This window comes from Passer montanus, unplaced genomic scaffold, assembly GCF_014805655.1.
Source record: "Passer montanus isolate IOZ18808 unplaced genomic scaffold, ASM1480565v1 scaffold58, whole genome shotgun sequence".
NCBI lineage: Eukaryota > Metazoa > Chordata > Aves > Passeriformes > Passeridae > Passer > Passer montanus.
In genome coordinates, this window is record NW_024370816.1 from 1,272,639 (window position 1) to 1,300,408 (window position 27,770).

At 38.6% G+C, this 27,770-nt stretch overlaps 2 protein-coding genes across 6 annotated transcripts in view; one reads left to right on the top strand and one right to left on the bottom strand.

Annotated features, from left to right (window-relative positions):
- Positions 1-644: 644 nt before the first annotated feature.
- FNDC7 (fibronectin type III domain containing 7) lies at positions 645-11,775 on the bottom strand. Its single transcript, XM_039726304.1, has 14 exons — positions 11,644-11,775; positions 11,512-11,610; positions 11,068-11,086; positions 9,790-10,044; positions 8,882-9,142; positions 8,130-8,387; positions 6,608-6,862; positions 5,647-5,904; positions 4,952-5,206; positions 3,814-4,068; positions 3,007-3,267; positions 2,388-2,417; positions 1,808-1,870; positions 645-1,350 (listed from the first exon to the last, which is right to left on the bottom strand). The coding sequence occupies exons 2-13, from the start codon at positions 11,572-11,574 to the stop codon at positions 1,833-1,835; spliced, it is 2,208 nt and encodes a 735-aa protein (XP_039582238.1). The 5' UTR covers positions 11,575-11,610; positions 11,644-11,775; the 3' UTR covers positions 645-1,350; positions 1,808-1,832.
- A 706-nt stretch (positions 11,776-12,481) lies between these two features.
- STXBP3 (syntaxin binding protein 3) overlaps positions 12,482-27,770 on the top strand; it is a 45,384-nt gene continuing 30,095 nt past the window's right edge. For 3 of the 5 annotated variants that reach the window (XM_039726311.1, XM_039726310.1, XM_039726309.1), the window contains exons 1-14: positions 12,482-12,650; positions 15,484-15,533; positions 16,242-16,323; positions 17,700-17,776; positions 18,412-18,490; positions 19,869-19,969; positions 21,827-21,981; positions 22,866-22,956; positions 23,892-24,016; positions 25,432-25,536; positions 26,034-26,091; positions 26,301-26,366; positions 26,778-26,858; positions 27,456-27,594. In XM_039726311.1, the coding sequence (XP_039582245.1) occupies positions 12,608-12,650; positions 15,484-15,533; positions 16,242-16,323; positions 17,700-17,776; positions 18,412-18,490; positions 19,869-19,969; positions 21,827-21,981; positions 22,866-22,956; positions 23,892-24,016; positions 25,432-25,536; positions 26,034-26,091; positions 26,301-26,366; positions 26,778-26,858; positions 27,456-27,594 (1,252 nt within the window). In that variant the 5' untranslated portion in view covers positions 12,482-12,607. Of the gene's footprint in view, positions 12,651-12,694; positions 12,785-15,483; positions 15,534-16,241; positions 16,324-17,699; positions 17,777-18,411; positions 18,491-19,868; positions 19,970-21,826; positions 21,982-22,865; positions 22,957-23,891; positions 24,017-25,431; positions 25,537-26,033; positions 26,092-26,300; positions 26,367-26,777; positions 26,859-27,455; positions 27,595-27,770 lie in introns of those variants that run through there. The other 2 variants (XM_039726313.1, XM_039726312.1) reach the window with 2 other exon arrangements.

Below are 27,770 nucleotides of genomic sequence, written 5' to 3' on the forward strand. Positions count from 1 at the left end.
GTCTGGAGAGAACCTGCAACCACTCCTGACCAAATTTTTCAGTCAGCTCAGTGAATTCCAGTTCTGTTCCATATGTGAATTCTGTTTCACATATCAGCCATGTTAAGTGTTAGACAGTTGTTATTAGACAATGTAATGCCTGAATAACAACACCTTGAGCACTGCCATAGTAGGCGGTGTGAAATCTGGCTTAATTTCATTGTGTTGCTTTTCCTCCCTGTTTTGCTAATTGTATACATCTGCTACCCACTTTTAGAACTGAATCCATGTGCTTTTTTTCTTGAAATCATTACTTCTCTTCAGCTCATTGCCTTTTTTTTCCACCAACAGACGTACAAATAATACATTTTGATAAAATTACACTTCAGTGGGTGACAAAAGAGGAGTTGATGAAAATAGTACTACAACATGGTTGTTTGTAGTGTGTAATTGAGGTGTTAAGGCCTGTACACCAGAGAGAATGAAGAAAACATACACCAACAGTTTAGAATGGCTTAAAGTACATTAGAGTTACTATTAGAGCATGGAATCATCAGAATTGCTCAGGTGAAAAGAAGTTCAGGGCTTGAATTTGGTTCTAAGAGAAACCAATTGCTTTAGATCTCTAAAAACCCAGGTAAACACTTACACTGTGGTGATACCAGAATTGCTCAGGTGAAAAGAAGTAGTTCAGGGCTTGAATTTTGTTCCAAGAGAAACCAATTGCTTTAGATCTCTAAAAACCCAGGTAAACACTTACACTGTGGTGACAATGTGTTTGGCAATGATATTTGCAAAGAAGAAATAATGATATAGAACCTTCAAGAAAGAAGGGTTTATTTTTTTTTATTAAGTAACAAATAAAACCAACTTTCTATTAACTAATGCAGAGCAGTTTTAAATAATGTTTCCTAAAGGAAGACTTGTTTGATGTTGACTAAATGAAGATCATGTTTTAAGAAGCAGCATACAATTCTACAAGCAACTTACTGAAGTGTTAGGTTCCCTTGAGATTTTGCACAAATGATCTGAAGCATTGGCTGAGACACTTAACACCTAATGTGTTCGCTGAACAAAGGCAATTTCCACAATGGGTAGTGTCTGTTTTTATAAGCTGAAAATAGTGCTAGAAACCCTGTTGTCTTTGGATACTTTTGTACACATGAGTTTCCAAAGACTCTGTTAAAGTGTTTGTAGAACCATTGACCTTAAACCTTGCTTTCAAAGTTGGCTGAAAAAGTAACTACTGTGGAGTGTGAGAGAAGGTCCTGCCTGGATTAGGTCTGAGATAGGGCGAGGTGTTCAGCTTTCCTGCTCCCAGTCCTCGAGCAGCTGTGAATGTTGCACTTGAGCACAGATGTGTCTTTCCAGCTGCAGGGGAAAAAAAGACTGAAAATAACATTCAGAGAGAATGGTGTTATGAACAATCTTACCATCCAGGATAGCAGTAGGTGAACAGCAGCAAAAGGAGACCAACCTTAGGGGACAATTTCTTGTCATACCTCTGAGACAGGAGCAGAAAATAGTCCAGAACACCAGGAGAAAGTAAATGAGTGCTGAAGAATATTTTTATCTGTTTGGATTTTAAGGGCTTTTCTGGGGAATTACAGCATAGTGAAGGTTTAATGAAGTGAAAGAAGGTTGTTACAAATGGAGGAGAGGACAAATCAGTAGTGCTAGTAGAAATAAATTACAAGAGATTTCAGAGGTAAATATGATGGATTTTAACAAACCACTTAGGATATACTGAGGACTGGTGAAGCATTTCCCTCCAATCCCAAAGATTTAATCATACATTCTAATATGAATTGCGATTCTTGTAACTTACCTCCTTAGCTGAACCAGAATTTCATCTAGATGTGTTTTGCATTGCTCTTTCCTCTATAAATAACTATAAAAGAATTTGGAAATTAATTCCAGTTATGGAAAAGCAACTGTTGAGAAATTTTTATTTCAGTGGCTGCTTTTGAAGTTGTTTCTAGCAGTTTACATAGGCAAATAAAACACTATGCTGCTGAAACCCAGAAATAAGGTAGAATAGATTGAGGTAATCCACACCTTTTTTTTTTAACCTTTCTGAAAATAGAAAGCAGACATGCCACCTAGTTTCATTTGTAATGGGATGTGGGAAGGCTATAAAAGATAATCCTGCCTTTTATTATGTGCTATCAAATTAGTAGTAAGTGTTGTGATCATGCATGATAGTATGCAGGCCACAATATAGGTAAGGTTTTGTTGGTTTTTTTTAAATTATACATTATAAAATGGGGGAGGGGGATGAGATGAACCTGTATAACACTACCAGAAGCCTTGACTATCAAATCTGTATGTTATGTACATCTTATTTGAAAATTATGCAAAAATATTCTATCAACTTAATTAATTTTTAATGAATATACTGCTCTTACCCATTCCAACAGAGCTTCCAGAACAGGTGACTGAAATGACATGAAACAGTGGTACAAGTGTTAGATGTCAGGTTGTAAGCTGCAAAATATTATTATTAGTCTGCAGTATGTAGTCCATCTATATTACTATGCAATCCCATCAGATAGCAGTAGTTTTATAATGGATTAAATCCATGCCTTGGGAAAGGCAAAGTAATTTCTTCCCCTTTAAAAAAAAATTACTTTAAAATGTTATTAGGAGTGATTTATTGCAGCTATTGATTTGTTTCTTTATTTAAAAAATACGTAAAACAAAATGCTCATTTATTTGGTTCTATATGCTAATCATTCCTGACCTCCCAACTGAACATTAAGTTTTCTGTATTCACCAGGATATGGGTGATCCATTTAGGAGGCACCTGTGCAGATACGTGTGCCCAGACCCAAAATGCTGCTGTGAAATTCCCATCGCAGATGTTGCAAGACTGCACTCATAAAGTGAGTGCACTCTGCAGTCCGCACTAGAGCAGAGAAGTTCTATTCCATGCCCCCTTTACCTGCATAACTTTGGATTACATTTTAGCCATCTAGCATGCAAAAAGCAAAACAAAACAAAAATTCAAATAAATTTAAGCTCTACCTGAATATATTTTCTTAGGACACAATGTGAGCTTTGGCCCCTTGTTGGTCACTGGAGCTACCACCACAGTGTAGACATCCCCACAAGGTATCTTGGTGATATCGCAGTGACTCAGACCCGAGCTGGGGGTACAGCTGAAATTTCCCTTTGAGCCCCGTAAATCAGCGTTGTAGTTTATTGTTTCATCAGAAGCTCGCCAGAACACCCTGATGCCAGTGTTGCTGAGTCTGTAGAGCTTCACCCCAGAAGGGCAGCAAGCACCTAAGAAAGTAAGAAACATTAATGAACTCATTTTGTAAACTCACAATATATTATAAATTTCTGGAGTGCAGTTTAAACCAGATTACTATTACCAGCATTTTAAAGAGAAAGTTATTATTTCACAAAGCCAAAATAATTCTTGAACTGAACTAGAAAAGTTTTATTAGTCATTTTATGGAGCTGGATTTCAGTCTTTGTTTTACATGTTGGAATGTTACTGCTCTCACCTCGCGTAAGACCTACCTTAGAATGCCCAGAATATTTTTGAGTTCCCTAAAATTTAATTATGCCATAGCATAATTTAAATTAAAAAACTTTCCGAAGCAAAATTATTAGAAATTCTTTATATGGCCAACTGATGGCTGTCACAAGAACAAGTCCTGATTATATGAAAATAATCCGAAGTGCATTTATTTAAAGAGGGAACTCCAGATATATTAGCTGTGTGTTGAATTTCAGCTGTGCTGTTTTTATGAGAGGAACACCAGACAAAGTACGTTGTATATTGAGTGTTTTTCTTCCCAGTTGCATCTACACTTTACGTACTGGAAGAATATCCCTGAAAGGTGCAGCTGGAAGTCAAACCCGTCTCACTGATGGCTCTCAGAGACACTGTATAGTTGGTGCCACATGTGATACATCCCAGGAGACAGTAGGTCTGAAGGGTGTGACACTTTGCCTGTCCTTTTGGAGACTCCAGTGTTGTTACATATGTCTGTGCACCCCTCCCAACAGACCAGCTGATATTGGTTACCGACTGTGTCACTTGAGTTAGTATCAGGTCATTAGGGCAACAAGGAGCTGAAAGAGAACAAAAACCAGAGAAGTGACTTCTGTTTTGTACCTGGAAAATGGAAGGTATTTGGAGGGTTGCAGGTAGAACAGTACATGATCAAGATTAAAGGAATGAGGAAGTGCATATTTTTCAGGCATGCTGAAAAATAGTTGACTCTGCTGGCAAGCCTCTAGTAAACAGAATGTTCATGTAAGAACAATTTGTCTCTAACTATGTGTTAGAACCCTGGAATTATTATAAAATGATTGTTCACCAAGTTTCTAAAAATGACTAAGATTTTTCATCAGAATATCAGAGTACATCTGTAGTTTAATTAAGCAGGGTCTGTCTCTACCACTCAAGTCATATATCTCAGTCCAGCTCTGTCTCTGTTTAAAGTCTCTTCCTCTAGAATGTAAAATGACTGCAGCCAAACTGCATGTTAAAAATAGATCCTGGTGTATATTAATCTCTGCCTGGAGAGGTGGTAGAGGACAAAACCCGTTAGCAATTTAATAGCAGGAATAGTGGGTAGGATGTTCTTTAATCTGTTCTTTACAACTGCTTATTTGTTGACATGGACATTACCTCATTGCCTCTCCTGGTAGTACTAAATATCAAAATGCTGACAAGGACGTTATGCATTGCATTAGTGGCTTATGTTATTGCATTTTAGTTAGCTGTGCCAGAAGATAATTGGTTGCACTAAGGCCTCTCAGTATGAGACAACTGCCAAATGACCCTTCCTTGTCACACAAAAGATACAGACAGGTTTATGAAAAGGACATCCAGCAATACATAGTACAATGTGCATATACTGTAAATAAAAAATAGCCAAAACCATAGAGTCATAGAACTATTTTAATATTATGCTGCTAAGTATGTTGAACTATATACAATTCCCCATACCTGTCTCTAAAGGGATACTGTAGCTTGGTAAGCTCTGTCCTGCTGGTGATCTTGCTATAGCACTTACAGAGAAAGCAGATCCACAGGGAAGATCCATTAGGGTACAGGAATTCCTGGTGCTTGTGCAATGCCAAAGTCCAGCCTCTCCTCTGGCAGTGACAATGTACACAGCTTCTTCATTGTTAGGTTGCCACTGCACACTGACTACAGATAGACCCTCCTTTGAGATATTTTTAATTTCAGGACTGCAGGGAGCTGAAATATTTAATATTAATAATATTTAAACAGATTATTTATGCATACTATATAAGTTAAGTGTGAAAATTAAATTCCACTCAGAACTGGCAAATTGCTTCAGAAAAGCATATGATCTTTGTGTGTTTTACTCCTGGTGAGAATTTAGAAATTGTGACAGAACAGACAGCATAAGGATTTTGTGTATAATTTGTAATTCTGATTTTCAAAATACTGGAGCTATCAGAAGCTTTCACACAAATTTAAAGTTCCCCTTCTTATAGTGTATTCTCTTTCAGTTTTGGAGTTGCTGGTTTTTTAGGTTTTTAACAAATTTTTATCAGTAAATTAAGTAAAAGAGTTAAACAGCAACTCAGTACTCCAGCAATGTTTTTCATCCACGAATCACTGTGGTGTATAATAATGATTTCTTCAGCTAAAGGACAATGAGCGATCACTACCTGTCGTCACAAACTGGGGCGCACACGAGGCGCTGCTGCCGCGGGCCTCGCTGATGGAGCACACGGTGATGGTGTAGGCGGTGCTGCACTGCAGAGCCGACAGGGTGCAGGCCGTGGCCGTGTCCCTGCAGAGCAGCACAGCGCTGCCGCCAGCCGCTCGGGTCTCGTACAGGTCAGCGCCCCGCACGGGAGCCCAGGTGACCCGCACCGTGTCGCTTGATATGAACACGGCTCTGAAGTCACTTGGGCAACAAGGAGCTGCGAACAAAAAGGCAGACAGGGAAACCCGAAAGGGAGTGGAAAACTGGTGCAAATAAAAGCCTTGTTTCATTTATCTCTGTGCTTCTTGTCTTTCCCAAAGTTGACCAGTACTGTGCAAACAGTCTAATGAATCCCAGATTTACTTCTTAAATTAATTCAGTACCACTCCTTCCAAATCGATGGAGGACATACTTGGGTTTAGGTCAGACACAGGAATTATCCATATCCTTGGTTTAAAATTTTAAAAGTCTAGAGGTTAAATAACAATGTTCTTCTCAATTTCCCATTGAACTTACTATTTTTTTTTTTTTCATTTTCCAAGTATGAAAACTCCCTGTGAGGAAGTTGAAGACTTTGGTACACTCTTCCTGAGGTAAAACCAAAAAAAACCCAAAAAACCCAGACAGGACTAGAGTTTAAATGTTATGCCAGTGTGTTATTCATATGTCCTTGCCTGATGATTGTGAATTGTTAAACTGTTTTCAAGTTTTATGCATGTTGTTGCACTTGACTATGCAAGTTAAGTTTAATTGCAATGTGAACTGTTTCTTTTTCTCTGCCAACCTGTGTATGTTATGCCCAAAATCTGAATAAAAATAGTAGTTTAAGTCATTATCTTTCCATAAAAATGTCCAAACAGCTCTACCATAAATACAGCTAAAGGATCCAAAAGAATTTGCAGGAATACATGGCTACTTACCAGTAGTGTAATTGAGTACATCACCTAAAGGGCTCTGTCCTGCCTTGTTATATGCAAAGACACTAATGAAATACGTGAAACCACAGTCCGACTGGAAATGGCATTGAGTACGTGATGTGTTGCAGTGCACTTCCAAGCCATCATCACTCTTCACAAAAACCACATAATAATGACCCAAACTGACACTAGACCATGACACCAGCAAGTGACCAGGTTCATCCTCCTCAATTGATATGTTTACTGGTGCACAAGGAACTGAAAAAACATTTTAAAAAAAGAAAAAAATTATCAATACAATTATTTTTTTTTCTTTCTTGAAGTTATACTCTTGGGGAATAAAGGAAAATCAGGGATATATTGAATTATATGGAATATAGAATTATTCTACTCAGCTTGAACAGTTGCTCTGTCTTGTTCAAGAAAGCAGCAACTTAGCTGCCTTTACAGAGGTTGGTGCTTATATTTAGATGACAAGTGGGTATGATTTTTACATCATGTTTTACAGAGGCATCTGCTTAAGGAGCCCTCTGAACAAAAGTGACATCAGGCAATATTTCAAAAGAAACTGGCACAGTGTATGCTTACAAATAGTAGGTTTGGATAATAATTGGAATACTAGCATGAAGAGTAGTTGGCATCCAAAAGCCTCTATATGTGAAAATCCTTTCTATTTTTTCATAACATTTACTGTCTGTGCCTGAGTAGAACTGTCCTTTACTTAGGTTTCCTTTCTGCTGGTATTCCAAAATGCCACATTAAATTGCAAACTCCATGGCTTTTGTTTAAATAACATTTACTTGCTTTCTAGTTCAGTAAAGTGCACCTTGCTGCTATTAGAATGAATAGATACGATCTAGCTGAAGCAGTGTTGACTGAGATTACAGCCCACAGCTTAATAGCTGTCTCTTGCATAAGGTTCTCTCACCCTGTTAGATGCACCACAGAGTAGCTCACAATTGATCTCCTATCAAAAGTCAAAATGAGGCAGGTTACATCAAATAACTAAGTAAATAATGTTGTGTATTTCAAGTAGCATATAACAAAAAATAAATTGTTGAGAGTTTGATTACATGGGCAGATCATCTAACAGGTCAGGAAACAACAATCTCTGACATGGCAGTGGTGCTATAGCTGAACTGAGCAAGCTATTGTCCTGAATATGGTCAATGGTTTCTTGATTTAGACTAGCGATGTTACTTTGCATAAATGTGCTTTTGTTGAACCCCTTTCTAACTAACAACTTGACATGGCCCAGAACAGTTCTATGCTCAGAGGCAGTCCTTAATGCCATTTCCTCACAAATTTGTTCTACCACTGCAAGTTTTTGTCACAGAAATATGAAGAATGTTTAGGCTCTTACCCCTCCAATAGCAAAGTATATGACATAATTCATGAACAGAAGTCAAAAGAAGAACTATTAGAGAATCACCTGTGAATTGGTGTAAATGGACTCATTTGGATTTGAAATTAAAGAAGTAGATGTTAAAATGTGATAAGCTACATCAGAATCAGTGATACATACTCGTTTTTAAGCTTACTGCATCCGTAGGTTCACTGGATCCAGCATCATTGTATGCTGTGACAGACACATAATATTCAGAGCTGCACTGGAGGGATGGCACCATGCAGGAGGCAGAAGATGTGTTACACCTCAGTTCCAGGAGTCCACTGGAGACTGTGACACTGTAAGTTACAGCTCCTTCTGTTGGCATCCAAGAGACAGCAGCTCTTAAAGCACCACTATTGAAAGCTACTTTAACATCCACTGGTGCATTAGGACCTATGGTATATTAATTTGGAGCACAAAAACATAACTTGGATTATGGCCTACAGACATGATCTCTTTCACAACTTGCAAACTAAATGCATTTTTTTGAGTGCAAACCTTACCCTCATTTATGTTAAAATTACATTAAAAAAAAAAATCTAGTTGACCATGGCTGAAACTCCCTGCTTATTTGAATATTTGCTTCTCACAATTAGAAAAGTCCTCAAAATCAGTCTGAGCTTATGTAACTCTTATCCAGACCTGTCCTAAGCACAACTTTAGTGACAGTAATTGCTATCTTTGCCTCAGTAATGTTCACTAAACATAGCCATGTCATCTGAGCTTTCATAAACTTTGAGATGGGGCAAAAATATGATCTGAAAATCTACTCAATGTATCTTTGAAAAACATAATGCAATCACAAATACACATAAATATTTTCTGGTATATTTTTGATGTGTTGTTCTTAGAATGCTGACTTGGTTTCAGAAAAGAAAATTTCTTACTTGTTCTTTGGTTATATGTGAAATCATCTCCAGGCATCCCATTGGCATTCCAGGCATAAGCCTTGATAGTATAGAGAGTTCCTGGATCTAGATTTGTAAATATCAAGGAGGTGTTGGTGGTGTTCTGCTTCAGCATTCTGCCCAAACCATCTGATCTCACAAGTGACACGGAGAATCCAGCTGCCATATGCACAGCTTTCCAGCTCACTGCAATGGAGTCACAACTCAGAGAACGAACAGACAGGATCGGAGCAGCCAGGACTGTTGAGAAAGAACAAAATTATGCTTTTGGTTTTTCAGTAGGACAGCTTGAAAAGGCCAAATTTGAAATGAATATACAGAAAAAAAAAATCACTAACCCTGAGAGACAAATTCAGTGACAACAAAACCAGAAAAAATAAATTAATGCAAGATCAACAGAACAAATTTGGAAAGTGATTTGGCACAATGATTATTGTATTGCACATTTTGTGAAATGAACAAAAGTTGTTCAGAAAGGGAGACGGGCTGCATGTGTAGAAGAATGAAAATCACCAAGAACATACTGCATTTCCTGTCATCTAAGTTTCACTTTGTCTTCCTATCTTATACTTTTGGTTGTTTTTTTATTTCTTCTATTCCTTCAAGTTATGTCTTTTGTTAAAGTAAAATACATATATTCATACAAATTCTAGTGAAACTCCCAGATGAACTTATAACTTACTGTACCATCATAAAGTAAACGATTAATTCAGACTTTTGTCCTGGTCATTATGTCAGATGGCTGAATTCTAGTTTTCAAAAACTGAAAGAAGAATGTAATCAGTACAATTTAAAATAAAGATTATAATAATTCAGGACTGGTACATGCATGAATGCTTTATGTTATAACAACACTACAGAACTTGAAATAAGATTTGAAAGCCCACCTGTTTTTACTTTTCTGAAAGGTGAAGGCTGGCTTTTTCCTCCTGAGTTTATAGATCTGACAGTGATTCGGTACAAGGTGGCAGGCTTCAGTCCTGTCACTGTGCCTGGAGAATTTTTTACTATAGTTTCAACAAAGGAATCTCCATCTTGTGCAGTCAGCATGTAATTAGTAGCCCCAGGTACTGCTCTCCATTCCACTGTGATACTGTTGCTAAGTTTTGAATAAGCTTGGTCAATAACAGGTATATCTGGAGCTAAAATGGAAATAATGATAGATGTACTGAAGTGGGAAAACACAGTCCTGTGGAACACTGCATGCTCTGAACATTTCACAAAGACAAAATGTAGGACAAATAGTCTACACTTTCTATGAATGATTAAAATTTAAGTTAAATGGACTTTCAGTAAACATTAACAAAATACAGTCTTGCAATATTCTACACCAAATTCAATCTTTCATAAAAATACTCTAATACTCTGAAATCACTAAGACCATTATTTAACGTAGGTTTTACTGAGAGGTTCTCCTTCAGAGCAAATTAACTATATTACTAACTAAAGTGATACACAAAGCAATATATATACAAAGCAGAAGTGCATGTGTATACAAAGCAGTCTGAAAGAGGATGCTGAACCATAGACATTTCTATATCAAAGCAACATACAATAATCTAATCTGGAAGGGGTCACAGAACTCACCTAACCCCTTGCTCTGAGCAGATATACTTAGGTATTCAATAACATGACAAATCAAATATTTTAACAATGCTGTGGTGGTGTGCTCTGCCATGCAAAAAGAGCTCTTTTGTACTGCAGACACAAAACTAACTACGCCAGTGTATTTCTTAACCACGACTAATTTATGTTCAGAAATCAGGATTTTCACACTAAAATCAGCATTTATAAAACAATTATACATGTTGCAAGGCTGCAAAACACTCACTAGAAGAGAAAAAAGATGAAATGAAGGTACACCCCACATAAAATTAAGAAAAGGAATATAGAAGTATTTCGGATGAAGTTTACACTAGTATCAAGGTACAAGTCTGAATATTTGCATGACTCCAACAGAATTGTGACTCCTAAAAATGAGATTTAAAATGTATAAAGACATCAGTGTAATATTTTAAGCCTGAATCAAACATGAAAACATTTTTTGTTTACAAAGCTGCTAGAACTTATAGAATATTTTATTAAAAATCACAAGTGGGTGTTTTCTTCAGACCCATTCAAAATTAGTCAGGCAAAACAAAAAAAAAAACATTCTGAGTATTTACCTGTGTTTGCAGAAAATATCTGAAAAGGAAGATGTAACAAAATTAGAAATACAATGTGACATATTTTATTTTGCAAATTAAAATCTAAGAATGTTAGTAACAACAACCTAAAATACTATGTTTATTAACACATTTTACTGATATGATGTATTTGCTCAGATTCCTTAAGCAGGGAAAGAGTACACAACCGATGAGATTTGGTACAGGTACGCAGATTGTACCACTTTTCTGCATTTTCCCCTCTAAACATGCCTATTAATCCCGTTTGCAGTTGTTGACACACTTTGAAAGTATTTTTCAGTCATATGTAAACAGTGCACACTGTGATAGTAGCGGAATACCAACGTGGAAGCGGATGTCTGATAGTGCTCCACCCTAACTTTTAGTTTACTTTTCCAAAGTACCATCGCTAAAATAGCTTTAGAGCCAGTAAGTGGCACTCACCATTTCTAGGCAGCTGAGAAGCACTCCAGTAAACGCCAATGATTTACTCTTTGCACCGCACATCTCGCCAGAGCGTCGTTCCAGCTTCACGCGGGGTCGAGCTGGGCCCGATGCTCAGCCAGCCCGATGCTCAGCTGGGCCCGATGCTCAGCGATGCTCAGTTCCCGGCCGTGCTGGCACTGCAGGCGCAGCCCCGGGACACAGCAGGTCGCGCTGGGCCGGCCGCTCCTCCCTGCTGGATCACAGCTGGACAGCGGCCACCAAACCCTGGTGACACCGGGCCACCACCTGTGGCCATGGCTGGTGGGGGGGGTGGTCTCTTCCCTTCTGTTACATGATTTATACAAGACTCACAAAATAATTAAGCTAAATGAAGTTTGCTCTTCGGCTCATTGTCTATTGTATTTTTCCCCACTCACAAGTGTTTTCTTTTCTGTCGGGTATGATGCCCTCATCGTACTCCCCTTTGAATGGCACCGCCATACAGACTGGGAACTAACTATTCTTCCTCATACCTGGCGCTGCGGAAAGAGAAATTTTCCTCGCATTCCTTCGTATTTGTTCCGGCTGCTGGTTCCCCTTTGAGAACGCAATTTATGTGTTCAAACTACAACAAACAGACGATTATAGGCGCCAACAGCCGCTGTCGTTCTACAACCCAACAGTGCTTTCCTTGGTGGTTTACACGCCTGTCAGCGGGAACCTGGGGGCCGTTTTCGTGAGGGAGCCGCGGTTTTCCCCCCGGGAACAGGGCAGGTTTCGGGAGCCACCCCGGCCAGGCGGTCTCCAGCTCCCCTCTGCTCCCCACACCTCGCCAGGGGCCGCCTCGGCGGCCGGGAGCGGCTCCCGCCGTCCCGGGCTCACCTGAGCAGGAAGCTCCCTCCTCAGGGGAGAGCCCTCGCCACCGGGCACTTCCCCAGAGGGAATTTCGCACCTCATGGTGGCCGACGGAGACAGCCTGGCTCCGGCGGGCGGGTCCGGGCTCCTGAGGGGCTGACCCCGGCCGGCAGGAGCCGCCCCGCCCGGGATCGGGCTGCGCCCTCCGCCCCTGAAGAGGGAGGGGAAGGCTGCGCTGCCAGGCGGGGCTGGCAGCAAGATGGCGCCGGCGGTGCGGGGGCTGAAGAGCTTCGTGTGGCAGAGTGAGTGACCGTGGGGCTCCTTCCCCGGGCCCGCGACCCTGGGGCCGTTCGGTGGGCGCGGGCCGGCCGGGAGCCTCCGCCGCTGAGGCGCCGGCTCCGCGTGGCTCTGTGTGGGGGTCGGGGTGCCCGGTCAGGTGAGGTCCGGGGCCGCTCCGAACGCGGGCGGAGCCGCGCTGCGTGTCGGAGCTGGGGCGGCCGAGCGGGCTGGGGTTGGGGTCGGTGTCGGGGTCGGGCCCGAGCAGCTCTGTGGGCAGCCGCTGTCCGGCGGAGGCTGTGCGTGGCGGCTTCTGCCGCTGTTGCAGGTGGGAGGCGGCTGCCCCGGCTCGCGGCGTTGCCGCGGGTGTCCGCAGTGGCAGCGCTGCGGAGAGACGCTTGTGCCTTTTCCGAGATAAGGGCGAGCTCTGTAGGCTGCAGCCCGCCTGACGGGCTCTAGAAGAGCCTAAATCTAAACTGTTCAAGCGCTTCTCTATCACCTCCAAGCTACTACTTTTAGAGAGTGCTCCGGCCCCAGAAGGGGCTCTGCCCTCTTTCACGGAGGGGCACTTCCCACTTCGTGTTTGGTTTCACATGTTTTGGTAGAAGAAGTTGAAGGTGTTCCCAGGTAGGCTTACGAGTGAACTGCAGATTTTTATCTGTGTATTTTGGAGCAGCTTCTGCTGGTGTTTGTTACAGAAAATGAAGTTGTAACTGCTCCTTTCCTTGCTGGAGTCGAAAGGCTGATAGTATTTCAGGTAGTGTGGGACCTTAGGGGAGAAGGCATAGGCAGCCACCTCATCCCGGGCTTAATTGTCCTGAGGTTGTGACTCCATGAGCTGCTCAGCCAGCCCGGCGACTGTCGCTGAAATGGGGAGCTCCTGCTGCCGGCTTGTTTTCCTTTTCCTCTTCTGCTTCCACCTGAAAGCTGTTCGTTTGTGTCACTAGCTGTGAAAAGCAGACTGTCCCTCTGGAGTTCAGTCCTAATTGCTGGCACCTGTACGCTGCTTCTATGAATTAGGTACCTTTGTTTAAAACGTAACCTTTAGAAATTCCCACTTCTGCTGCTTTGCTTATCGTGCTGTCTTGCTCTTTGTGCCTGAAACTAAGGCCAGTGTTTTGTCCCGAGATATTTTATAGAAGACTTGGACCTTAAAAGGGACCAATAAAAGAGAAATTTCATCAAAGCATAAGTGTGTCATTAAGGGCCATAATGACGTTTGAAAATCGTGTTGCCGGTGTGAGGAACAAAGATTAGAGTGGCAGTGAAACAGTGTGAATAATAAAACATTTATATTACAAGCTGAGTTAAGAGAACTTTTGAAAGGAATGCTTTGTTAGTGGTCTAGTTTCTCTTGTCTTTCCAAGATTACAACAACAATGAAAATTGATGAACTAAGTTTGAAGCATCGTCTGGCACTTTTTAAATGGGTAATTGAAGGCCATAAACTGCTGCTTCCTAATGTTTCAGCAAAACATCAGGGGTTTTTTGTTAATGCTGATTCACATTTTGTCTGAAAATAGTGATGCTGATGCTTTATGTAGCAGCTTGTGTCAATGTGTATCTTGTTCCTGCTCTGTAAACAGGCATAGAAGTTACACCTGTGGTGAGTGGAATTGAAGCAGAAGTGTGTGGAAAGTTAATTCACACAATTTGGTTGTCAGTTAAGCTCACAGTTATGAGGACAGAGAAAGCTACCTGTATTTAGGAGACAGTAGTTCCTGTGGATAAAATAATGAAATATAGAGAGCTGTTGTATATAGTTAATCTCTAAATGAAGTCCTTTCCATGATGAATTCTGTCTGTTAATTTTTTTTCCACAACTTTAAATTGTTTTGTAGACTTGTACAATAAGTTCTAGCCTAGCCACAGATAGCTACAATAAATTTTGTATATGATTCAGCATTTTAGCAATTCTGGTTTTTGTAGCACTTGCTTTAAGTGCTTTCTTCAGGAAGTGTTATAAACGCGTCATTAATTTTGCCAAGGTGTGGTTTGCTTCTTTTTTTTCCACACAGGAATTTGGCAGCCTGCTGTTCTGTCAGTGTTGTGTATAGTTCTTTCCTAGATTGTGAAGTAAAGGTAGAAGAAAAAAAGCCTTTGTAAACAAATTAAATGTATTTGGAGAAGACAAAATCTGAAAAGGTTGTTAAGGTGTATGGTTGGTATAAAATCTGTGAGAAGAAAATGAAAGCCTGGACAAAAATGGAGCACTCACCTGAGTTTGGTTGTGGTGTGTCCAGAATGCTTGCAGGAGAAAAATTATTTTGAGAGCCTGTGAACCGTTGTAGGCCAGTTATTTGGGTGAAGCAGCTGAGGGTTGAGGGCAAAATAAGTAACAGTTGGAATAGTGCAGGGGCAAGTACACAGTGTCTGGTACACTGAAAGCTTGGAATAAACTTTGATTTTATTATGGGAGAAAACTGACTTCTGTTTTTTAATTGCACAAATGAAGTTCAAGACAACTGAATTATGCATTTGTATGTTCTGGTGTCTTTTATAGGCAAATATTATAGAAAAAAATATAATATTTGAGATTTTGGACAAGGTTGTTGGGCACTCAGTTTATTAAAAGGATTTCTGTGTAATGCTGCAGACTGACGGGCAAGAGTGTTATGAGAAAATATGAATGTTAATAAAATTTTCATGTGGTTAAAAATTTTTTACTACTCCTGTGTGCAGTCCTAGAAACAGGCAGGGACAGTTTGTGGTGAAGAATTCTGTGCAGTTATTTATCAGTATGGGGCTCTTTTTCCTTCTTTTTAGGGCTCTGAACATATGAGTCTAAATGGATGAATTATTTTCTTTTTCTTAGTAATAATTTAGTTCCTCTAACTGGTAAACTGTTTCTTCTTGCAGAGCTGAAATCAGCTGTATTTGATGACTTCACCAAAGAGGAAGAATGGAAGGTACGCATTTTTAAAAATTTTTATAAGAATTCTGTCATCACTTGAACAAGAAATATGTATCACTGAATAGAGAACAGATACATGAAATTAATGTCTGGCATTTTCACTCAAGATTGTTTTCTGTCCAAGTAATAGACTTTACTTTTGGTAACTCAGATCTCTGTATAATACATATTGAAAAATCTAGAGTCTAGTACAGGAAGAACAAATGGTTAGTAGTCTCTTTTTTTTATTAGACGTGATGAAAAATTAGAAACTGTTTGTATTTATCTTCACTTTCATTTTGAAATACTTGTTCTTTATTAATTTCAAAAATTACACTTACTTCAGTACATGTGGAGCAGGATTCAGCAGTATGATACCTGTTAGAACTACTTAAGCTATAAAACAGTTTTAAAATAAATACAGGAATATTTGAGCAGGCCATGGGGTAAATTAACAGGAATTCAAAAGACTTACGTCCAAGTGAAACTTTCAAAGTACTTCGTAGTATGAGTAGGGGGGAAAAAAGCTCATCTTCAAGACTGAGCTTCTGCCTTCTGAAATTCATTTCCCCCTGCAATGTTGGTGTATGCAGATAATGAAAAAATAGAGTAATACAATAGTTTTAGCTTCCAACTTTTATGGCAAGTTGTTGAGGAAATGTCATGGGTTTCATGTAGCTGATTAATTTGTCTAAATACTTGTGTTTTTAAAAAATATGTTTAGGTAATGCTTTTAGATGATTACACTACTAAATTACTGTCACTGTGCTGCAAAATGACTGATCTACTGGCAGAGGGTGTCACAGGTAAGCAGGACTCTTATTAATACACCAATGCAATATCCTGGTAAGAAAAAGGGAAAGACTGAAAATTATGAAATTGATAGTAGCCTTGGAAGAAATGGTCTTTATTTGGTTGTTGAAGACAAGTAATTACGGGATATTAAAATAGTAGGCTTTCAGGCTTATACAGTAGTTAGTCAGTTGTGATGGGGTTCTCTTAAGTGAAAAAACCCCAAATATTTCTCTGCCTGAAAGCTCAGATCTCCCTTTCAATTTTTCCTTTTCTAAAGATTGTTTTTTCAGTTTGTTTTTTGTGCTTTTACTTTTTTTTTTGTTTGGCTGTTGTGGTGGTTTTTGGTTTGGGGTTTTTGGTGGGCTTTTCTTTTGGGAGGTGGGAATGGGTGTTTGTTTGCTGATCCCTATTTTTGAAATTGAAATAAATTCCCAAAATGTAAATGAATTAATTTTAATTAACTTTAGGTCTAGATTTTTAGAAATGATTGTATAAGAGGGTATTGTTTAGGCTTGGTTATTTAGTCCACAATACTATTCTTATTCCAGTTACTCAGCATAAAATGATTATTCTGGAAATATAATAGTACAGCTGTATCCATTTTTCTTTTTGGTGTATATTTCAAATCATAAGTGCTACTTATCCTTTGTGAGAAACTTTTGGTGAGCATGTATCCTTTTCATCAAGAAGAAACCTTTTACTTTTAGTGAGCATGTTGCTGAAAGGAACCTGTCTTTCCACATCCAGATGTCTGACATTACTTATCTTCCTTGTTCCTCCCCCACAAAATTTTTGAGCTACAAGAATATCTCTGCATTCTCAAGCTAGTGTATTGTAAAACTATACAGTAATGACCTTATTAAACAGAGAAAAACAAGAGATGAGTGAACTTGATTTGCTGAAAAATGTCTTAATTTGTGCCTGCAATTATGTTGAAACAGAGTAATTGCCCAGGACATGGGCAAACAAAGGACAGAAGAGGCTGTAGTCCAAAATGATGCCCTGCATAGTTTCTCTGTCCCTCTCCTTCACTGTGCTGAACAAAGAACTGTCTTGCCAAGAGAGTTCCTACCAGGCCCCATAGCTGGAGCATGTTTGCATTGCCATTCTGTTGTGGAAGTGTAGAATACCTAGGAAGAATTTAGTCCTACAACTTTAGCTGTCACTAGACTGAGAGTTGAGAAAGCCTTGTGGTAACCTTCTGTATATAAAATAACAAAGAAATAAATCAAGACTCTTGACGGAAGGTACATCCTTACCTCTAATATTGTGAACTTGATTGCTGTTACTTCATTTTTATCAACTCTGTATTAAAATATGTGCAGTGTTTTCCTTAAAGATGCATAATGTTCCTAATTATAAACATGTAATATTTCTTACTTTATAGTGGTGGAGAGTGTCTATAAAACCCGTGAGCCTGTCCCACACATGAAGGCAATATATTTAATAACTCCTACCAAAAAGGTTAGTATTTTAAAGTGTTGCAAGATGTTTCAAACTAAAAATCCCCCATATTTTAAAGTGTTTATTTACTGTGTACAGCTATACAGTACTTTACCTCTTCATTTTCTGTGATACTCCTCTGTGTGATGCCTAATTTTCCCAGATGAAAAGACAAAGTAGTGCCACCATGGAATATGTTGCTAACGTGTATCTTGTGGTCAATGAAGGAAGGCACTGTATCATTGCTTAGCAATTGTAACCTCACTGAAAGACATATTGTATCACATCATGATGCTATACATTGAAAAACAGAATTCAAAGTAATGGCTCTAATAAGAGGTTACTGTTACTTCCTAAAAATTCTTGAGACAATAAATCTCAGCACTGTTACAGCTGGAAAATGATGCAAGTACTGTGATGTATGTGCTTCCTGAAATGAGCTTGGTGACTGACCATCTGTAATTGCTTGTTATTCTTCATCTGGAATTAAAAATCTGCAGTGTTCTCTTATATGTTGAAATGCAGTATTCCTGAGTGGGACTTGGTAATAGAGCAGGAGGAGAGGAGGGAGAAGCTTTGTCTGGTGTGTGTAGAAAGGTAAAACACTGGCATGATGTTTTTTGTTTTTATTTCCTTATTTTTCTTGCTCATGTAAGTCTGTAGATGGACTGATTGATGACTTCATCAATAAATCATCCAGCAGATACAAAGCAGCATACGTGTATTTCACTGACTGTAAGTAAGCTTTTGGTTGTAGTTTGGTAACTCTGTGTGGGTAAATAAGTAAGCTGCTCTCTTCTATTGTGTGTGGTTGAGGAAGTGAAAAGTTTGGACCCTGTTTCTTGCTAGGAGGTTTGAGACTCAAGTCATTAAGCATATATCTGGGTTGCCAGGCTGTGGTTACTGTGCTGTGTGGCAATAGTAATTTCTTTCGCAATTACCAGTCTTGATTGTTCTCCACCTCTGCTTTTAGTTTCGGTAACGTAGTTTTATTTCTAAGTATTCCAATTTTCTCCTGTGTTGGAGTGTGGAGGAAGACATTTCAAGTGAAACTATGTATCTCTGTATAAACAAAACAGTACTAAAAATGTAACTTCATGAGAACTTTGTGCAAGAGTTGTGTTAGTAATTGGTTGCTCCAGGTAGTTCCTTCAGACCTATGAGCCAGCTTTTCCCCTTCCCTGAAAGAAGGGGCCTGCTTAGCCCTTGCATGCATGACATTAATTGCAGAGGCAATTACTGGGAGCAGGGTTAATGTGATTGCACATGGCCCTGCAGTCACTCAGCGTGACTAAAATGGCTGTAAAGAAGGGAAAACAAAAAACCCAAATGTGCTGCTGAAGGCAGAGACTGAGGTGTGCCTGTCTGTGGGCTGTGTGTATCTGCTACTGGATAATCTCAAAGCAGCATTAAATTACTATCCAGATTCTTGGTTTCTTGCTTAATTTCATGCTGAAGCAGCAGTTATTGTTCTGGAAAAGTACTGCTGTCTTGCTGTATGCTCCTTGGTTGCAAGTGGGCAAACTTTCAGTTTGAGTACCTGCCAAAACTTTTCCTGTTGAAAGGAATAGCTCCCGAGTTAGAGAAATAAGTCTGTCACTTCCAAGTTTGTGTAGTATTCATGTCATCTATGTATTCCTCAAATTCAGTTTCTAGACTGGGATCCAATATAGCCTGGAAGTGTGGTGGAACACCTTAGAGATTTATAATTAAATTCCATATCTCTGTGTTTTGCTCCTAGATATGTACACATGATTTCTTTTTGTAGCTTGGGAAATGTTTTTTTCTCTCCTACATGAAAAGAAATAGCAGAAAGTTTTACTTTAATAAAATCAACATCCTTCACAGTTGCAGACTGCTAATGAGTGTTCAACAACATTTTGCTTGCAAAAAGCCAGCAGTGGTGCTTCTCAAAAAAGATCTCATAAACAAAATATTGATTATATGATCTATTTCACTTTAGGAAGAGTAGGCAATTTTTTTTTTTTTGTATTTTATGGTTAATTGGGTCTTAATTTAGAATTGTCTGCTCTGAATACTGAATGCTTAAAAGTGAGCTGACAGCTGGAATAGTACAAATTATTCGTACTTAAAGTCTCTTTTTTTCCCCTAGTTTGTCCTGACAGCCTCTTCAATAAAATTAAGGCTTCATGTGCAAAATCGATAAGGAAATGCAAGGAGATCAACATTTCATTCTTCCCTTATGAGTCTCAGGTAAGTTTAATTAACCTTAACAGTAGTCTGGAGAATTGTTTTCATGTGCTGCTGACCTTTTAGAAAACAGTGAAATAGAGTGTAGCTTTTGACTGGCAAACTCTCTGAGATATTTCCATTTGGGCACATTTCCTGTGCTTGCTTATGCTTTTCAGATGAAAACAGATGCTCCTGTACTCAAAGTTTTACTCTTGGCACTTGACCTCTTTGTAAGACTTGGTGTCAGGTGCAATAGGGAGGTTAAAGAAGGAATTTGTTCCCTAAGAGCAGGCAAGTATTCTGGCTGTTTTTTGGTAAGAGTTTGTTTCTGCTGATACTGAGGTTTTACTCTGGTAGGTTGGTGCATAGGAGTAAGAAGGACTTGGTGAAAGTCAGGAAAGGAGAGCAAATGGACTAAGAGAACTGAAGGGGAGTGGAACAAAAACTACTACTACTACAGTTTTTCAGTGAGAGGAGAACATGGAAATCCTGTTTTCTCAATTAAAGATCTATGCTACCACTACCAGTGGAAACCAGTGGGTGTCTTCCACAGCACAGGCAGTTGGTGTTGTGTTGAAAAGTAATTTGTTGCTCATGCCCTTCATCAGACCCAGAGGGCACACTGATACTCACTAAGACAGTGAAGCCTCTGAGCTCTGCCCAGTTCTGGGATCTGTAGAACTAACCAGAACTAACCACAAATGATTCCCATGTAAATGTTATCAACCTATCAAGGGGACAACTCTTATGTTTTCCAAGTGGCAGGTGAATATAGGAGGGATTGCTGCTAGCCCTGTCTCACTGTGGTGCAGTTTCCTGGTTTGAAGACACATTACTTTTTATTATAAAGGGTTCATTATTGTTTTGGTTGAGAATCCATCAGGGGATAATTAGTGTGGTGGCCTGTTTGTTTGCTTTCCAGTGAGGTTGATGTTTGCAAGTTTTGTTTCAAGCTGGTTTTGGGAGCCCTGCCAAAGCTGCTTTTCTGTATCAAATAAAGCCTATGAAAATGTAGTGGTCCTGGTTCTCTGGAGGACTCAGCATGAAAGCAGAAATCAAGACTACTCTTCTGTAGTTGAAAATAAGCACCACTAAGGCTGGGCAGCACTCTTCTTGTTTTTACTGGAGTTTTGTATTCTCAATATCTGGGGTTGTGAGAACCTTTTGAATCCTTAGCAGAGGACCAATGTTAACTGGTCTGCCTGCTTCCTGGGATGCTAGGAGTAAATAATCAGGCTGAGCTCTGGGCAAAGTGCAGATGATTATCTGCTCGAGTGAAGCAAACACCTTTATCTGGATGGACATTCTTATTTGGCTCTGTAGTTACAGAGTCCACCTGAAGCTAGAGGAAATCCATTTCCCCACAATGGGATTGTACTTATGTTTGCATTCCATTTACCAGACTGTTGAAAAAGCCTTTCATCTCTGTACTACTAAGCTGCTTTAATCAAGATTTAATGCATTTAAAGAATTTCAGCTATTTAAGGTAAATTCTTCATATTAAAAGCAGATAAAATATGTAAATTTGTATTTTAAACCAATTTAACCTTGATACCTTCTATGATCATGCTGATACTGCATTGTATGGCTCTGTACAAGGCACTGACAGGTGTTTAGCTCCTTCCTTCCATCTGTCCTTCCTTCCATAATTTGAAAAATAGAGTAATTTACATAGAGAGTAATAGGGAAAAGGTCTGAGAACAAGAACATGACCTCAGCGTGGGTAGAGGAATGAAGTGTGGGTTTGTTTGTTTTTTCTTCCTTAAGTGTCCTGTGTGTGACACTTTCTTGCAGTTTTAAATTGTTGGCAAACTTTTTACCAGGTGTTTTGGCAATCTGCAAGTTAGGCCCTTTTTTTCTTGCTTGTGCTTTTTGTAGGTATTTACTCTCAACATCCCAGATGCATTCTACCGCTGCTACAGTCCCACTCTGGAAAGGACAAAGGATAAAGATGCTGTACTGCAAGTCATGGCTGAACAAATTGTCACCTTATGTGCCACGCTAGATGAGAATCCAGGAGTGCGATATAAAAGGTGGGGCAAAATTAGTGTTTTGTAGTAACTGCTTTCACTTCTAGGACCTGCCACATTATTTGGTCATAGCTCAAGGCTGCAACATAGTTTGATTTTTAATTTTTTCCCCTTGTGGTTGTGGATTAGTTGTTTTTAATCCACAAGTCTGAAATGTGGAATGACAGGAATTTGTGAAGTGTAGGTAGAGCAGTGTTTTTCTGTGTACATGCATGTGACAGTATTTGCTGTACCCTGTCTTGTTCTGAATGGTTTGTTTCATGTCTGGTCAGTAGGGTGACACTGATTTGCTGCATTCTTGTGTGCCACATGCATAATCCTGTAACAGAACTGCTGCTGTTCAGCCATTTGCAGCTCTGCTTGGCATCAAGGAATTCAGAAATTGCTGTGGCGCATGGGATCAGGGTTTCTTGTAGTAGAGATATTGAGAAGAATGCCTCTTTTGAACTTTGAAAGGGATTTACTATCTTTGAAGTCAAAGTAGGCTTCTGAAATTGTATTCAAGGGCTGCATTCTGTGGTGTAATGTGAAGTGGTGTCTTATTCTCTGCAAAGGTAACAAACAGTTGCTTGACTGTTTTTTTCCTGTTCTTTTTTTTTTCTTTTCTTTTTTGTTTCCTACCTCTGAGTGAAACTTGAGGTGCTGGGCCATGTTCCAGCTAATGCCAGTCTTTTGGCTGAAGCTGTTTCTGCCGTGGCAAATATCTGAAGCATTCAAAGAGTGAAATCATAATGTAAAAGTGAAAACATATTGGAAATACATAGAATGGAGTTCACAAACCCATGAAAGCAGAGGATCAATCTAGGGAGTTTTCTGTTTTAAAGGTAGTGTTTTAGTGTTCTGATGAAGAAGTGCAAGTTATTTTTTCATGCTTCCTTTTTTCCCAGTGGGCCATCTGATAGAGCCAGCAAACTTGCCCAGCTTGTTGAAAAAAGTCTTGAAAACTACTACAAAACAGATGAGAGAAGCCAAATAAAGGTAGACAGTGAACTAAAATGTTTTATTTATTTTTTAACATTTTTTGTATATCTGGGGAAAAAATCCTTGAAATATTCTTCAACAATTAAGTTGTACAATTATAGATATTATTTAATAATAAAGGCAACTAGTTGCCATTTAGTTGTTTTTGTGGATGAAAGCAATGTAGTGGTACTACCGTTGGAGTAAAGCTTTATTTGTGTGATCAGACTGATTTTATTTGAAATATTAGCCCTCTGATAATGTAGGGGGATGCTACAAACCTGAAGACCAGTGGATAAATGTTGTTTTAATATCACCTTTCATAAGGCCACGTGTAGAAGAGGCTTACTTCAGAATTGAAATATTTCCCCAGAAGGGATTTATTGTCCACAAAGATACAGCTGTTCACATAAATAATGGTTTTGATCTGTCACTACAAATAAGGCCTGATTAGGGCAGCTGCTTAAACACAAAGCCGTGGGGTAAACCATTCTGATTTTGACTTTGCACTTTGCTACAGAAATAAATATGCCTGCTGCTTCTGCCACTTCACTAAACCCCAAAATGAAACTTTTAGTTGAATGTTTGGAGGTGTTTTCCTGTATTGCAGCACTATCTGATCTGCAATACAAACAATGAAGTTATCTATTAAATCTCTGGGCAGTGTTTTTGGGGTTTTGTTTGGTTTTTTTTTTACTTTTTCTTTTCACTAGACTAATAAAATTCATATTTCTGAGTGTATTGCAGTGGGCTAAGAGCATTTCCTTAAACTTAGTATTTAAAACCATGGTCTATAATTCAAATGTTCAAACAAACACTTGGACTGTAGTGCAATGTTCTTCAGTTATTTTTCTAAAAAAGTCTGCAGTGCTGTGACTTAATGCAAATAGATTTAACCTGCATTAACTTTCTCCTGTATGTCTTAACTTTGTGTTTGTTTGATGGCTTTCTAGGCTAAAACCCACTCCCAACTAATAATAATTGATCGTGGTTTTGACCCAGTATCAACTGTACTCCATGAGCTCACCTTCCAGGCAATGGCATATGATCTGCTACCCATTGAAAATGATACTTACAAGCAAGTACTTAAAAAAACCCAACTAACTAGTTTATTCTTGATTATAAAATCCCTGAAATTGTTTAGCTCAATTGCACCATGGCAATATTAGCTGCTTATATTGCATAATGGTTGCTTCACTTATTGTTAGTCTTTCCTCTTGGATTTATGACTTTGTAATTTTCTTGACTTCCTCCCTTAATTGAGATGAGGTGGGATCTAATTGGCATTTTTGCTAAGTTTTGAGTCCAACAAATCACATTTTTTAAGACCTAAGAGTCTCGTACTACTCTTGAAGTACAGCCTTAGGAGTGCACATTGAGATTCTCTAGATTTTCTTTCATATTCTAAATTTTTTTGGCATAACAAGACAAGCAATACTACTAACTGAATACTGAAAAAACCTGGGTTATTTCTCAGGTATCAGCTTTTATAGCTCCAGTAATTTAACTTGTGTAGTTGTTAAAATTTACATGTTTTATTGTAAATACACATTTAAATCGGTCATGTTCAGTTTATAAGCACTGTTTGGAGTAGTGTAATGTTAATTTGCATAAGTTATGTGCTTTACTATCTGATTGTTCTGATAACAATGGTTTTGGTAGGACTTTGCTGATGACCCACTACAGCAAAAGAGACCTGATGGCCTCATTGTTTAGCCAAGCAAAGAGGAATGTGTATCTTCAGTCAGAAGCCCTGAATGAAGGTTTTAAGAGGAAGTGTAGGCTCTAAGACTCTGAGTCTGGGTTTGATTGCTGGGTATGAAAATGTAGCAGAATGTTTTATAGGTCACCATCTGACTTTCATCATTAATCTTGTAATTTTTTTCGTTCTTTTGCTTTCTGGCAGTCTGCACTGTGTGAGTTTCTGTAAATGTGAAAATATTATGTGGCATGATTGTGATCTTGTTTTAGGTTTGTTGCTGTTTATAGTCACATAATAGCTGCTCTGTAATGCTGTGCAACAGTTTCTTTTATATGTGAAGTACTTTGTCCTGCTTAGCCTTTTGTTGGTGAATGCAACTTCATTTTCCTTTATTTATAAAGTCTTGTAGTTCACAGAGAAAGCTGCACTTGGCAATAGCAGTGTGTATTTGTGCAGTTTGAATTTGAAACCAAAACTCAAGAGAAATTGTGGTGCATGTAAATGTGTGTTTAAAACTCTAGTTACTGTTGGTTTAAAAGAATGTCCAGAAGCTCTTGCCCTAAAGAATCTTTCTAAAATTCATCTACTGTGTCTGTGTTAAAATATGTAGTCTGTGAAATCCTGTAAATTATATTTTCTCGGGCACTGGCTTGGCTTATAAATTAAAATCTTTGTCTATTAATGTTGTTGCAATTTATATTGATTAAACTGTTACAAATAGTACTGTAGTAAGTGATGAGCATTGGGGGAAACCCAAACCCCAAATAATTGTCTGAATTTTCTTTTGGAAGGTACAAAACAGAAGGCTCTGGTGGGAAGGAAAAGGAGGCAATTTTGGAGGAAGATGATGACCTGTGGGTGAAGATGCGGCACAAGCATATTGCAGATGTGATAGAGTATGTGCATAAATAACAAAGCCAGCTGTTGGTTTCTTTGAGAGGGAGGGTGTTAGAGCTGTTCAGTGGGAACACAGGCAGTAATGTACATGAATTGCAAGACATATTGGATTCAGTTAAATAATCAATGCCAGGAAGAAATTGTGCTTCAAAAATGCAGTATGTACCCAGGAATGCATTTATTCTAATGCTGGTTGCAGTTGTTGAGGTAAATGGAAATCAAGTAATTTCCTGGCAAGTATTTTCAAATATTTTAAATCTGAAGGGATTATTTTGCATACAGTGCTACCAAGCTGCTGCATCAAATGGTATTATGAAAACATTGCTGTGTTTAATAATTCCTTTGTAAAAAATCACTCTTTTCTCTGAAGATAGACCTGTATTTCAGGCTTTTACTTTCATTCCGAAATTCTTGTTGCACAGTTATTTTAAGATTTTAGGAAAAGATTTAAGCACTCATGTGCTGTTGCCTTTCATTATTTTCCTCTTTTCTTCAGGGAATTACCAAAACTTTTGAAAGACTCTTCATCGAAAACAAAAGCAACAGAAGGAAAAGTAAGTTAAGTTGAGATGTTGTTTTTCCTGGTAATTTAGTTGTTTTCAGCTGATCAGATCCATGTAACTCCTGGATCTACTAGAGAAATTAAGACTTTTCTCAACTGGAATTTTCAGGGGTTGTGGGGGAAGCAAGCTGCAACAGGAAGGGAAATAAGCAAATCATTTATTGGGAGAACAGGTTTTCAACTTGTGTCATTTCTTTCCAGTTATCCATATCTGCTCTGTCCCAGTTAATGAAGAAGATGCCACTCTATCGTAAAGAGATTAGTAGGGTAAGGGGTCCTTTGTAATCACAACTTCACAGTAAATAATTCTGTGCACTTTGTTTTGTTGAAAAGTAGTTTTAGTCTGTCATTTTCCTGCACTGTGCTATGTAGCTGTTCTCCAAATTAATGTTTTCACCTACTGTAAAATTTGTAGAAGAAAATGTGCTTCCATGTGTTTCATTTTACCATGTAAAAGAGTGAAATAATTTGTGTGCTTTGAGAATTGAAGATAACATAACAGTTTGGTGTTTTACAAAGTATTATGGGGAATCAGACTCTAAGTGAAGGGGAAAACACAGAAAATGTGTGATGGTACTGAAGGATTGACTTTTGTAACCAATAAAAATTATGGATATGCTAGGAAAAAATTCAAGCTATGACAGCCTGTGGTTTTTTTTTTTGTTCTTTGTCTTCTAGCAAGTTGTTCATCTTAACATAGCAGAAGATTGCATGAGCAAGTTCAAATCTAACATAGAAAGGCTCTGTAAAACTGAACAGGTATGTTTAAAAAAGCCACAAACCAAAGAGCAGCTTTGCAAGTATTGCAAGTACCACTTCTTTTGTTTGCAGGAATAGAAGCTTGTTTTAACTGACTAAACTATGTCTCTTGCCTTTATTTTGTGATCAGTTTTTGAGGTGGTAGTATTAAAACTAAGTGTAATATACAAGGCTCTTAGTCTCCTGACAAGGAGGTGTTCCTAAGTTTTGGAGGTTTTTTTGGTCTTAAAATCTGGCTAATTTGTATAAGGATCACCTTTGTTTTCAGGGCTCAAAATTCCTATGAGGTTGCATTTCAAATGTCTAGGAAAAGCACCTTTTAGGGTGAGGCATTACAGTGTGACTATAATTTACATTTTTAAGAATTCTAGATACCACACTTTTAAATGTTTGTTTGTTATGTAGTGTTATTATAATGCTGTAACTATTGAAATAACTGTCAGATTTGTCATACTGAGTTTAAATTGATGCGTGTTGATTGTTTCCTGAAACCTGGGGTTTCATAAAAATGCCTTTCAAAAGACACAGAACAACATTGATCTAAATTACTTCGATGGTTTTAACCATGGTGTCTGTTTTTATTTTTTATTAATTTAGGACTTGGCTCTTGGAACTGATGCAGAAGGTCAAAAAGTAAAAGACTCTATGAGGGTCCTCCTTCCAGTTCTGCTCAACAAAAGTCACGACAGCTATGACAAAATCAGAGCTATTCTCCTGTATATCTTTAGCACAAATGGTATGACAAGTTGCCCCATGTTTTTTCCTGAATGCTATGAGCTTGAACTCAAGTTTTAGGATAATACAGTGGTTTTAGTTAACCTTAAGTCTCTGCACTGGAGTTGATAGGTGGGTTTGAAAGAAATCCTGTCCATCCTCCCTATTTTCTCTCAGATTAGTAGCAAAGATACTACT